Below are 13,717 nucleotides of genomic sequence, written 5' to 3'. Positions count from 1 at the left end.
ATTCTTGTTATTAGCTGGGTGCATTGTCCCCTCCATTTATTAGAACGGTTAGGATATTCCTGAAAGCGATCATAGTATCTAGCAACTTTGAGTGGGTAATATTTTATCACCTACATTTATTTAATTCCATTTATAACGCCTAATTGGATTAGGTTTGGGGTTTTTTGTCTTTAACGGAGCAAAAAGAAGCTAGCTAGCCCAAATGAAAAGCTGATACAACTGCTGTGTAAATGACTATTAAATGAAAACCTCAAGCGTTCAAAACAAAGTAGAGGGAGATGCCGACCTTTTCATGGAAGTTTCTGGAATTTTTAGATTGGCTTCACCACAGACCCCCGTATGGCCCGTTCTTCTCCATATCCTACTGACGTTGCTCGTGTGGTCAATGCTCCCATTTTTCATGTGAATGCTGATGACCCTGAAGCAGTGATGTATGTGTGCAGTGTAGCTGCAGAATGGCGAAACACATTCAATAAAGATGTGGTGGTTGACTTGGTAAGTCTTGGTTTTCTTAACTTTTCATTCTGTGTGTTATGTAGTACTCTCTTATTTTTTGTGGCTTAGAAGACCCGGTCAAGAAACATATTTTGTTTTGAATGGCCTTTAGTTTCTTCATTTAAAAAAAACTAACAATGAACGGCCCCACAAAAATCCATAAATGTTTTTATATCCTAAACCTCCTAAAATCTCTGTAAACCTCTGAGATTGAAGGATTTCATTGTACATTTTTCCTTACCAACAGAAACAATCTTCCCCTTTGTAGGTTTGTTACCGTAGGAGAGGGCACAATGAAATGGATGAACCGATGTTCACCCAGCCTCTGATGTACAAGCAGATTCATAAACAGGTGCCGGTGCTAAAGAAGTATGCTGACAAACTGATTGCAGATGGGACTGTAACACTGCAGGAGTTTGAGGTACGTGACAACAGAGTTGAAGGGAACTTAAGAAGCTGTCAGTAGGAAGACACAACTGTCACTGTATGCTGTCTACTTAAAAACCTTCCTTTCATTACTCCAATGAGTCTTCACCCTTTGACACTTTCTGATTCAATTTGGTTTGGATTTTAATGTAAAATAGATAGTATCATTGTAACAAAAAGACTGAAAGTGCTGCGAAGTAATTAAGACATCCTGCACAGAAAAAATGCTTCCGTTCTGAGATTTGTAAAAGGTGATCAGATGTGAATGTTGGAGATAGAGGCATTTGTCAGCTGCTCTTCTTCATCTCTAGAATCTTGATTCAGCAGTAAGACAGTATTTGAATGCTTGTAGGTGTAACTGTGTAGCTTCACATTGATAACCTTGGCAGGCTTATATCCAGCAGTAATGCAATAAAATCAATTTAACCTTTTTATTTTCTTGCAATGATTCAACTAAGTTTAGAGATCACTTGAAATATTCCGGAAGGATGAAGCGTAGAATCTGGTGCTTGTATTAAGCTGCTTAGATCTTTAACTTAATCTTTTTAAAAGGGAATGTGTAGGGTGCAGATGCAACAAAGGACCTTCTGAGAAGGTGGGGCTAGCTATGTAGTGACACAATATTGCAGATCAACAAAAAAGCTGTTCATGTAGGTGCATTCAGTTATCTGCAAGAATGATCACAGCTCATGCAGAACTAGCTATCCTGAATCGTCGTAATAGTGTGCCAGTAGTGGCATGGGCTTTGGTGGCTGGATCAGGATCCTGGATGGATGTTTTGCTGTGCAGACTGAGCTCAACATTGCTGTTAACTACTTTAAAGATTAGCTAGCTCGGTAACTTGGGTATGGTTTTGGATTGAAACGTAGATATTGTAGAGGGATTCCGCCTCTACAGAATATGGCTTTGTAACTCTTGCCATTAATAGGTGTAGCCAGCGGATTCTTAGCTAAACTCTCCTAGCCAGACTAGTTTTCTTAAAAGTTCTTTTCTAGTCTTTAGTGGCTTCTGTATAGTGAAGTATGAGAGCTGGATAGTGCTGATCTTAGAAGTATGACTGTAAACTATATTTGGTACTTCAGTTCTGTCTCATTCTAGAGTACTGCTTGCAACTTCAGCTCTTAGTATTCTAACACCTGTCCAATAAACTAAATAATTTATTTAGGTTAATGTGGGCAAGCTTGTTTCTAGAAGGTAATTTGATCCTAGATAAAATGAAATTGTTTGTTTGCATAACTGTAAGTAAATTTTCTTCTGGAGTTAAGCAACTTTTTATCATACTGTATGGTAGATGTCATCTGTAAGATACAAAGGGGTTATGTTTATCCATTTTAAAAAGAAAGCTTTTGTTCTGCAGGAAGAAATTGCAAAGTATGATAGAATATGTGAAGAAGCATATACTAGATCTAAGGATAACAAGATCCTACATATCAAGCACTGGCTTGATTCACCTTGGCCTGGTAAGAAGTGTCCTTTCACTTATCCTGGTGTCAATATTACTGTGCTTTTATTTTGAGTTCATATTATAGAACTCTTAAATGGTTTTTATCAGACTACTCCTTTAAAATAAAATGTGACCTTTGTTTTGCCCCTGTTAATAGTAAATAAAACATTCTGCCAGATCTACTTGAAAGAGGTGCTTTTCTTAAAAAAACATGCAAAAAGTAAGGTGTGACTTTGAAAAAGACGTCTAATGCCATCTTTTCACTTTAGCAGAGAAGTGTTTTCCTGTAATAACTGTCTTGTGCCTTCAGGAAGAAGGAGTATGTCTCATACTCCCCCCTTTTTTGGGGGGGGTGGGGTGGGGGGATTGAGCGCCTTTTATTGGCAGCTTCTGCCGACATAGTTGGACTTTACAGGGAGTGAAAGCAGAAACAAAACAGATCGTGTTGTGCCTGTAAGGTCAAGTTCTCTTGTCATGCAGACAATCAGAATAATTGTTTCTCTCAGTGAAAGGTGACGAACTAGGTTTAGGCTGCTGCTTGGAATGTCTTTGAAGAGTTGTGAATTTTTAAATAAATTGTAAATCGTGTAGATATCTCTTAATCACTCCTTGAACCTCTCACCAAATCTTTTACTTCCAGGGTTCTTTAACGTGGATGGAGAACCCAAGAGCATGTCTTGTCCTCCAACTGGCATTTCAGAAGACCTGCTGACTCACATTGGCAATGTAGCTAGTTCAGTGCCAGTCAAAGACTTCAAAATACATGCAGGTCAGCTGGAGTCTTTGTTTCTCCTAGTGGCTACGTTTCTTGCTCAGATTTTATATTTCTGCACACGAGTTGCTGTTGGGCTATTTCCCAAAGAGGAAAATGCCTGTGACTTTTATTTTAACTCTTCCACCCTCTGGGCAAGGAGAATGTGACATTTAAGGTCCTGCTGCTTGTTCTCAGCATAATGCTCTTTCAGTATCACACCACTTCTGTTCCCTACCTCATTAAAATAGGTTTTCCTCTGAGGGAGGTAGAAGTCTCTTTGTAACATTAAGTTAATACCTCCTTTCATTCTTCAAGTCCTTGTGGAAAATGCTGCCACTATGCAGCATGTTTGTGGGACTTACTGTGAAGTAAGGTGCCCATCTCAGGAAGTGCTATTAATGGGTTTTTTAATGCTAAAACCAGTGGTAATTTGAGGTCCACTTAAGAGAGTTTTCTTCTTGTTAGATAACTTTCTACTCAGGAATATAGCTTGGTCTTTTCAGACCTGGCAACGTTGCTGACAATGAGCCTAGTTTTAGTACAGCTGAATGGACTCTGTGTGGGCAAATTCAGATACAGTTTTCCTCTCAACTTACCATTTAGCATTGATGATTGTATAAATCTAGTGTTTTCTCAAAGTCTTAGCTTTTGGTCTGAAGAGACTCAATTCTGAATTTGGCATCTATTACAGTAAGAAGTTAAATGTGCCTGTCTCACTGGGGAGCACCTGGCACTGTGTCAAAGTTCTGAGTTAATTCTTTACTACTTGGTCAGGTTGAAGTCTAGCAGCTCTACAGGGAGCAATAACATGTTCATTCCATAGGGAAACATGGAGACGCTTTGTTTGGGGATCTTTTTTCTTTTGTTGCTGATATGTTGGAGTGTACTTAGGATCAGGAGAAAGAGCTTTTTTTTTTTTCTTAATAAAATCTCTAGCTAATCTTTCTTCTCCAGAGGCATCCATCAAGGAATAAAGTGTGTCTGCTGTACATGTACTATGTGTTTGTGTGTTTTGGGGACAATTAAACACTGTTAAAAGTAATATTGATAGGGCATTCCCAGTTATCAATTGCAGGTTTGTTGAGCAGATACAATTACTAGATGAACATTAAAACTCTTCTATACACTTGTGCACTTTATTGTGACACTGATAAATTTGAAATTATAGTCAGCCAATAAAATCTATTAGTAGACATTCTAATTAAAAAAGTAAGACAGTCTCTCTTTAGTAACTTGATTAACCATTGACACTAAGTAACACTTGCCAGTATATAAGATGGATTTATGGTTCAAAGCAAACTTTGGTCTGCTAGATTCTTTTATGCAGTTTAAAAGGCCATGAAAGAGAAAATTTTGGGAGAATTAGAAGGGGAAGAGCACCTTTGAAGTACTTTGTCCTTCCACTAGAACGAAACAGCTTTATCTCTAGCAGTCTTTCAACAAACAATTGGAAGATTATTTTGTTTTATCAAATGTTTAGTATATTCTAAAGAGAAAACTTTCAAGTTGGTTTTTTTTTTTTTTTTTACTTAAAATGCAATAATCTTGATGACAGAATAGTTTTATGTAGAAAGCAAACAGGGTGATTTTTTGTAAAAATGGGGAAAGTAACAAAGGGAAGTATGGGAAAATATCAAATAGAACAGCTTGCCAAAAGCATCAGTGCATATGTGAAAATAAGATGGTGTCAAGTGACACTAAACAAACTAGGCTTATAGCCCCAAAGCTGGAAGCACCCATGTGCAGCTTTGAAGTTTTATTCCCTTTAAAAGTTATAGTGTCGCAACTTGTGTTTTGGCTTATCGAGTTATAAAATCTTTACTGTAAAAAAAACCAGCTTTTGGTTACCAACTGAAAATCTGTTGGCAGCTGCTACAATTTCCTATTTATATGATATTCATAGTATTGATTAATCTGGCCTGTTTCTCTTTGTAACACGTCCAGAAGTCCAATAAGACAAATGCCAAGAAAAGAGAGAGAAAGAGAGAAGAAAAAAATCACAAACCCAATAGCTGATGGCTTTAATCTCTTATAAAACAATACTTGCTGTTAGAGATGTGAAAATAGATCTTTAAGAAGTATTTCACCATGAGTCTTTTTAATTGTCCTCAGTAGTTTCTGACACAGCCAATCTTATTTTCTTCCTCTAAAACAAGGTATGAACATTATGCAACCCTTTGTCTGGGAAACAAATTATTTTACTTTGCTAGCGGTTCAATTCTAGAAGAACAATTTGTAGATCCTAAAAAGATCTGTGTTTAACTTAGCTAGTGGGGAAGGAGAATGGTGAATGTAATGTGAATATGAAATATCTCTGAAGGAGGTCCATCGATTTCTGATCTTTATTCCAATGTAGGACTCTCTAGGATTTTGAGAGCCCGCCTGGAAATGACCAAGAACAGGGTTGTTGACTGGGCCTTAGCAGAATACATGGCTTTTGGCTCTTTTCTGAAAGAAGGGATCCATGTCCGACTAAGTGGACAGGATGTGGAGAGGGGTACTTTTAGGTAAGTACCGAGATAATTATTAAATGTTGTGCCATACTTAAAAACCTTCACATTTTTTAAACAATATGATCTTCTGCAGGGAAGGGGACATTGAGGCTATTCAGCATCAATCTGGATGTTATAGATTCTGGCAGTCAAGAATAATCAAATCTCCTGTGTCTCTGTAAACAGCATTTTAAAGAATTGTATTTAAGGTAGATCAAATGTTCTTAGATACTTTCTTCCTTCTTTTGCTGAAAAGCAGAAATTATTTTTTTTTTCTGCTTTTTAACTAAAAATTCAGTTGAAGTCCATCTAATTGCTGAGAAGTAAAAGAAGGGTATTTGCTGCTGCAGATTCTGAAGTCTTTTAAATACCATTCCAGTGGTGACTCCTTGGAACTCGGGTGTCCTGTGAACAAACACATTGCCAGTTGGCAAGGCTTTTTTAAGTGAAACAAGATCCTTTGTACTGAGAATTTTAATGGCTATGGAGCATGAATGAATGCAGAATCAGATCACTTGGTAAAAATGTATACAGTTCTGCTGCCTTACCTGATTCTCTGTGGAGTGAAATGTTAATGATGTATTTAATTGAAGCCTTTGATGCAAAGCCCGTTGCTGGGGGTGAATGAACTAGCAGCTGCACTGTGCTTCATTGTGAATGCTTGCAAGAGAGAGAGATAAATCTTGGTGCCTGCCTTCTCTGGTACAGTGCTCTGTTCCTGTGCTGAGCTTCATTTGGTATCCAGTCTTGTTGGGTTTTCTTCTGTTTACTCCCATTCTAATGGCAGTTTAACAAAATCCTTCAGACGGGACCTGAAAACAAAACTGAAAATGGGGAGATCCCCCCAACCTTGATTCACACATGTTCATTGTTTAGCAACATACCCCCCTTCTCAGGTGAGTGCTTAGTCATGGCTAGAGCACGTCTATAGACTTGTCTTGCGACTACTGATTCTCTGTATTCCCAGTTCTCTCCCTGGTGGAAGAGGATTTTCTGGAACTATCGTCCAGATTTTCTTGATGTTTGTTTAAGCAAAAATAATTGTTGTGCTCACAGCAATATAGGGGGGGAAAAAGAAAAAATGTGTTCAAATAAAAAACTATTCAGACTGGCGAAGACTAGCTAAGGATTCTTTTGCCATCTGGATTTTACTATTCAGTCTTTTGGAAAAGAAGTAAAAAGGCATTCAAATAAATTCTTGTGAAGGTCAGGACTGAAGCTGGTACTGCAGATGTTTGACTTACAGTAACCTCATTCTGCTTTACCGCTGGGTTTTCAGTTTGCCTGATGAGTAGTGGAATCTACAAAATACTAGCCTGTGGTATGATTATGAGTTTTTGTTATGAGTGTGATATGGCAGTTGAACAATAAAGGGTGAGATTAAAAAAATGGCTTGGACCCAAGGAAGCCAGATAACATTCAACTACTCTGTCAAATAGAAGAGAACACTGTAGAAATGTCTACGCCTGTTATACTGTATTCAGGCTCATTTCGTCAGAAGAATGAGTAGAAAAGTTAACTTGTGGTGCAAACACATCTTAGAGGTACTGCAGTTCTCAGTAAAGCTGCTCTTTTTCAGCTGTGGTTTGGTTTCTTTGTCATTTATAATAAAGCTGAGCAACTTCCCTAACAACTGAAGACATTTGCAAATGCTAGTGCAGTTTTATTGGAAAAAACAGATTGTAAACACATAGAAAGTATATGTCATTTAATCCTCTCGCTGTACTGAGAAGACCCTTCCTTACCCCCAAAAGTCCTTGAAGTACATAATGTCTCAAATCTCTGGGACTAATTGAAGAGGGAGTATCAGCTAGAATTTGGGAAGAATTGAAGTCACTGCGTTGCCGTTATGAAAACAACATGATGGGGAATGCTTTCGTTACTTTAGAGTTTCTGAAGTGCTGTCTAGAAAATAGTACTTTCTGTCAGTATTCAGTGTGACAACTTGCTTTCTTCCTATTTCAGTACTCCATGTTATCAATAGACAGAAGCTAGATAAAGCTGCAGATAGGCCCGGGCCCCTTCTCTTCTTGGAGACACACTCTGGAGAAGGGAAGGGGGAGGGAGAGACTTGATTCTGTGCTGGTTTGATGTCAGTAAACCTGACAATTGCGCAACAGCAAAATCTGACATGCATGTCTGCGTATTTCTGGCTGCCCATCTATGCTCGTTGCAATCACCTTTTGCTGGGGAAACACAAAAGTTCATGCTCAAGAAGCTTATCGTCTAGCTAGACCTTGTATCTTCGGCTGAATGACAAAAATAAAATTACAGTGGCAAAAATTATTTCTGCCTAACAGCTATTTGGGGTGTGTGTGTATGTTCCCCTATCTACCTCCCTCCCTGAGCTGTTCTCCAAAGATTGTCTTTTCCTGGCCTTATATTGTTGACTTCTAAACACATTTCAGAGCTCTTTTCGCTAGCATTCATTATAGCAAAGGGAAGTACAAAAAGATTCAATCTTCAGTTCAGTGCTGGCAGCTATACGACACACAATAGCTGTTACCAGTATAATAACTGTCCTTATGTTAGCAGTTGTAAAGTTGGACATATTGGTGTGATTCACTCAGTCTGCTCAGAGAGTTAATGGATTACAGTAATTACTTCAGTCATCTCTGTTTTGGTAGTGTTCCTTGGTGCCCCATTCTAATGCTGATTAATGGTGTTCTAGAGAACTGTAAATGGTGCATGTGAGTGGAAATACCAGGAAAGAGGATACAACTACTTCAAGACTTGGTGCTGAGATTAGATTAAATTTTTGCATAAAAGCCAAACAACAGTTGCTTTAAGGAAAAGATTAATAGAATTTGCCATGGAGGCAGAGTGAAATGTTTTTAATAACAAAATTTTTCTTCTTATTTATTTATTTATTACTTTGATCAGTCTATTTTATAGCAACAACCTCCCTATACCTTCCCCTATCTTCCCGCCCCCCCCCCCCCCCCCAGTTCTACTAGTGATGAGGTATTTTCAGTTTCCATGAGTGCTTGAGAACAAGCCTGGATAGTCAGTGAAAGTTGTTATAATGCAGCAATTGTATTTAGACACGTGATGGTATTGCTAGATTTCAACCAAACCAGGCTGTTGTGTAAAGCAAAGATAACTGCGTTGCTTGCATGCTTTCTAGAACATAGGTTTGCAAATAGCTCTGTTAAAGCCCAAAGTTATTCTTAGCTAATAAATTTCTTTCAACACCTATTTGCAGCCATCGTCATCATGTGCTTCATGATCAAGAAGTTGACAAGAGAACGTGTGTTCCCATGAATCACCTCTGGGAGCAGCAGGCCCCCTATACAGTGTGTAACAGCTCCCTCTCTGAATATGGTGTCTTAGGTATGTCTCGGGGTACCTCTCTGACAGATCTGCTTAGGTTTTAATAGGTCTCAAACAAGATGTAGGAACTGGTGACTGCTAATTAAGAGGATTTTTTTTTTTTTGATTGTGCTTTAATGTGGTTAAACCTACTGGCTACAAAGTTTTACTTTGTTACTTGAGTTTGCCAAGCCTCAAAACAAACAAACAAAATTCTCCTGCGGGTGGCATTTAAAAATAAACAAACTCTGCCTTTGTTGTATCTTGACATTATCACATTCATTGCAGTTTTCTATCAGGTGCGAGCCAGGAATTGCAGAACAAGGCCCTAAAATCCAATCAAAATGCCTAAACTGGTTTCCCCCCTATCTCATCCACTGAATAAAGTAGTTCTACCAAGAGATTCAATAAATTTGCCCTGTTCATTGTGAGATTTGTCCCTAGTTGTCTTCTTATCTTGAAGGATTTTTAAAATCTCATTGTAGTATAAACTTTAAGCCAAACTCTTGGGTGTTTTTCCTACAGTGTCCTATGATGGGTTTTGGTTTCAATGTATATTTCAGTTTTAACATTTTAGCATAAATTAAAAATTAGAGGGCAAAACTTCATCCAGGTGTGTGTTTGTCGGTTTGTTTCTTTTTTTTGTTTTCTTTAATTTTTGAGTGTGTTGCCTGTGGTATGAGGCATATGAATTTGCAGGTTTCAGTGTGCTTGCAGTGCAAAACTTTCTGCACTCTTCAAATGGTATACCTGTTTAGGCTGCTTAGAACATGCTTGTACTTCGAAACTATTAACTGGGAGACTTCGGCAGCTTTTGATGGAAAAGTCACAGAGTATGCTGGCATTGGTCTCGTTATTATTCAACAGGAAATTACATAGTAATGGCAGAAGATGAATTTCAGAGAATAATGTAGCTATACAAGAAGCAGAGCTCAGCAAGAAAGACAATGTGGAAATAAGTTGTAAAATAGTTCATATGAAACAGGCATCAAAGCTCTCCCTCTCAGGTTCTGGCATGTCTTCAGCATCCCCACATTTTACAGTTACGGGATTCAGCTGAAAGTATCCATCTGTTGTGGTTGATCTTGGCAATGCCGGAACGTGCACTGCACCTAGTGCTTTCTCAAAAGGGGAGAGAACTGTCAACAAAATCAGGGACACTTTGTAATATAGATAAAAAAATCCATCCTAGCCTTATCTGAACTGCTATTCTGAATGGTGTTATTTCAAGAAAACAAATTCTTGTTAGTGATAGCATTAATCATAGTGAATTATATTTTTGGTACTGGACAGACATTTTACCTTCAGCCACAGAGAATGAATAACCTCACTCTGATGTGATGAGGGTGGCAAGAGGAATGTGGAGCACGAAACAAATACATCTAATAATTTATCAAAAATGTTATTGATTCTATGGATAAATAATGAAATATTGTTTCATATCCATTTCAGAGCTAGTGTGAAGGAAAAAAGATGAAACGTTGCCATAAAGATCGTAATTGATAGCTGCTTGCTTCAAAGTTCTGGAAATATTCGATCACGTAATCATTTTTACATATGTCATGTTTAACCCCAGCTGGCAACTAAGCACCACGCAGCTGCTTGCTCACTCCCACCCCCCCACCCCCCTCGAATCGGAGTAGTAAAAGTGAGAAAAATCATGGATTGAGATAAAGACAGTGTAATACATAAAACAAAAGCTGCACACGCAAGCAGAGCAAGGAATTCATTCATCATTGCTCCATCCCACATAATGGTTACTTGGGAAACAAATGCTATCACTCTGAATGTGTCATGTGTCGTCCCCCCCCGCTTCCTTCCTTCTTCCCCCAGCTTTATATACAGAGCATGACATCATATGGTATGGAATATCCCTTTGGTCAGTTGGGGTCAGCTGTCCCAGCTGTGTCCCCTCCCAACTCCTTCTGCACCCTCAGCCTCCTCGCTGGTGGGGTGGGGTGAGAAGCAGAAAAGGCCTTGGCTCTGTGTGAGCACTGCTCAGCAGTAACTAAAACATCCCTGGGCTATCAACACTGTTTTCAGCACAAATCCAAAACACAGTCCCATACTAGCTACTATGAAGAAAATTAACTCTGTCCCAGTCAAAACCAGCACAAGATATGCTACGTATTACCTATTGCTAATAATATTAACATTAAAATGGCATAAAACTGTATAGTTGGAATATGGGCTGAGGAGCTGAGATTTTTTTTAGGTATTATTGTTAGCTCTGTGGCAGAAGTGTTGTGAATAGAACTTTGTACCTCTGTAAGCTAATATAGTAACATGTAAATGCACACTCTAAATAAGAGAGTGCAAAAGAGGATGTGTATAAACGTAAGAAAAATAATTGGCATAGATAAAACCAAGAATTTAATTTCAGAGAATGATTTTTTTGTTTCAAATTTCCTATTGTTTCTCACAGTTTGGTCTGGGGGTTCTTAACTTGAGCCTGTTTACAGTGTTGCTGCAAATTTTATGGTAAAGTGGGTCAAAGGTTTCTGGTTTTGCTGGGTTTTTTTAACATTCAAATAACGTATGCAAATGTGAAAGTGACAAATGTCTGGATATGGTTGAGATCTGATTTGGTTCCAAAAATTACACCTCAATAGATCTGGGAAGCCTAGTGTTGGTATGGTGTGAAGGGCAATTCTTATTGCCACAGTTCTGGTCTTTAAAAAATAAACCTTGGGGTCTCTTCTTTTTTTTTTCTTCTTCTTCTTGATCTCATCCTGCTCACTATTGCTCTTCCCCCTTCCCTAGCAGCAGAAATGTGGAAGTTGATTTAATAACTTTCATTGAATACAAGCAATAGGGCAAAATATGGGTTTGTTCATACACTGAAAACAAAAGTACCATTTCTGTGCAATTCTGCTTTAGCAGATGTGATAACAGGTTCTTCAAAACTAACAATATTGATATTTTTAATTGTTAAGAACTTTAAACCCCTCATGTCTGAGATGTTTTCTAACAGTAAAGGAAATTAAATTGATAGAAATAGTTGATGAGTGATGATTTTTTTTTTAACTAAAAATGCCACATTTCTATGTTGAAGTCATTTTATAATTAAGTTTCCTCTCCCTTGCTAGCTTTTACTTATCAACCTTCTCCAACATGTTTACTCCTGTGTTTTGTATCCATAGAGAGTGTTGGGATAAGCAGCAGTGTGTGAACGTGTCTCTTCTAGTTAAGCATCTCGGTCAAAGAGGAGCTATTGGAATTGTTACCTTTTTGGCTGGTAACATCAGCAGGTCTCCTTTCTAGTATTTGGAAGAATAAGTGAATGTTTGCAGTTCAAGGAGTTGATTCTTCAGGAGTAGCAAAAACCCCCAAAACTTTATTTTCTCTAACTGTTTTTTTCTGCTATATAAGCCTGTTACAAGGAACACTTTGGGATTAGTGCCCTAAAGTATTTGGTGGGGGGTGGGAGGGTTGTGAGAGGATATAAAGGGGAAGAAAAAAAAGGTGTTAAGAATTTAATTTATGATTGTGTTAACATGCAGCACCTCAGAAGCATTTTGGGAATTCCCTTAGTTTCTCTGAACTAGAGCTAAGTAAAAATGGATTGAACAGCCCAGCATGGTAAAACTACAGATTATTTCCTTGGCAGGTCCGTAAGCCAAGAGCTCGCATCTGTTCAGAGCTGTGAGCTTTGCACCAAGTTATTGTTGAGCTGGTTAGGAACACCTGGGGTGTAACTGCTCCATTAAAATGATACCCTGACAAGATTGATTTCACTGAGAAATAAAACAAAGGCAGTCTTGTTAATTTGTAGTTCAAACAATTGCTTATGCTTTGTATACAGGAAGCTGTGGAGTGTGTGTACTGAGGCATTAAATCAGAGTATTTAACAACCTCTGATAATTTTGTCTGACTACCTATGTCTACTATTTTAGCTGTATTCAGATTATTACAATTTAGTTGCGCATCCACTCGTGTACCTATAAATTTTCCCTTTTACTGAAACTGAATGTCTGAGAGTGTGATGGCTGTGTGAAGTCATTTAGGCAAAGAAGTTTGAGTTTATTTGCTGATTGAGATAGAGGAGAAAAGCAAAAGTAACTTACAGGCAGTCTACGCTACCTCTTCAGCATTTTTTAAGTACTTGAAAGGATCTCCTGTCTTTCTTTACTGCCCTCAGAATGATTTGTGTAGTGTTGATTCTCCATCCAGGAGGTATGATTCTCTCTGTCAGATTCAGTACTGGCTTTGAGAGGTCTTGGACTGTAACATCCCATATCGGGAACATCCAGGAAAGATAGACCTGGAACTAGTGCGTAGTTCAGCAAATTGGTGCACTGTGAGACGTGGAGTACAGCTTTTTCAAGGGAGAAGGTCATGTTTAAAGCAGAAGATGAAGGGAAGAGGACAGATGTTGATTTAGACTTTTTTTTGCAATACACTCCTAGGATGAAATATGTGGTTTTACTACTCATTCAGAACAACATGTTTTTAAGGTTAGGAGTAGCAAATACAAAAAATACACATCTGTCAGAAATTGTGTTAGGAAATAGAACAGACTGTAGTAACCAAGGACCAGGTTCTCAATGGCATCTGCATGGAGCTCTGAGAAGGCATCAGTCTTTCTGTTTAATAGCGTCAGCCACCAGATGGGTATTAACTTCACTTTCTCCTGGGCTGTGTTTGGGTTTGTGAAAGGATGCATGTTCCTCCATTAGTCCCTGTGCTTAGATTTTTTGTTAAACATAGCACAAATCTGTCTTTGTGACTTTCCTCATTCTGACATTAAATCCCTGCACTGATAAGCCTTCTGTAACCATTAGTTAACATTCA

The 13,717-nt window shown here is 38.3% G+C and overlaps 1 protein-coding gene across 3 annotated transcripts in view; it reads left to right on the top strand.

Moving 5' to 3' along the window:
• OGDHL (oxoglutarate dehydrogenase L) overlaps positions 1 to 13,717 on the top strand; it is a 53,190-nt gene that overhangs the window by 25,159 nt on the left and 14,314 nt on the right. For all 3 annotated transcript variants that reach the window (XM_075758704.1, XM_075758705.1, XM_075758706.1), the window contains 6 exons: positions 316 to 495; positions 764 to 916; positions 2,279 to 2,381; positions 3,006 to 3,134; positions 5,476 to 5,626; positions 8,817 to 8,944. In XM_075758704.1, the coding sequence (XP_075614819.1) occupies positions 316 to 495; positions 764 to 916; positions 2,279 to 2,381; positions 3,006 to 3,134; positions 5,476 to 5,626; positions 8,817 to 8,944 (844 nt within the window). The remainder of the gene's footprint in view (positions 1 to 315; positions 496 to 763; positions 917 to 2,278; positions 2,382 to 3,005; positions 3,135 to 5,475; positions 5,627 to 8,816; positions 8,945 to 13,717) is intronic.

The sequence above is a fragment of the Balearica regulorum genome, chromosome 7 (assembly GCF_011004875.1).
Source record: "Balearica regulorum gibbericeps isolate bBalReg1 chromosome 7, bBalReg1.pri, whole genome shotgun sequence".
Taxonomy (NCBI): Eukaryota; Metazoa; Chordata; class Aves; order Gruiformes; family Gruidae; genus Balearica; species Balearica regulorum.
This window is presented reverse-complemented; position numbering and strand designations above follow the sequence as displayed.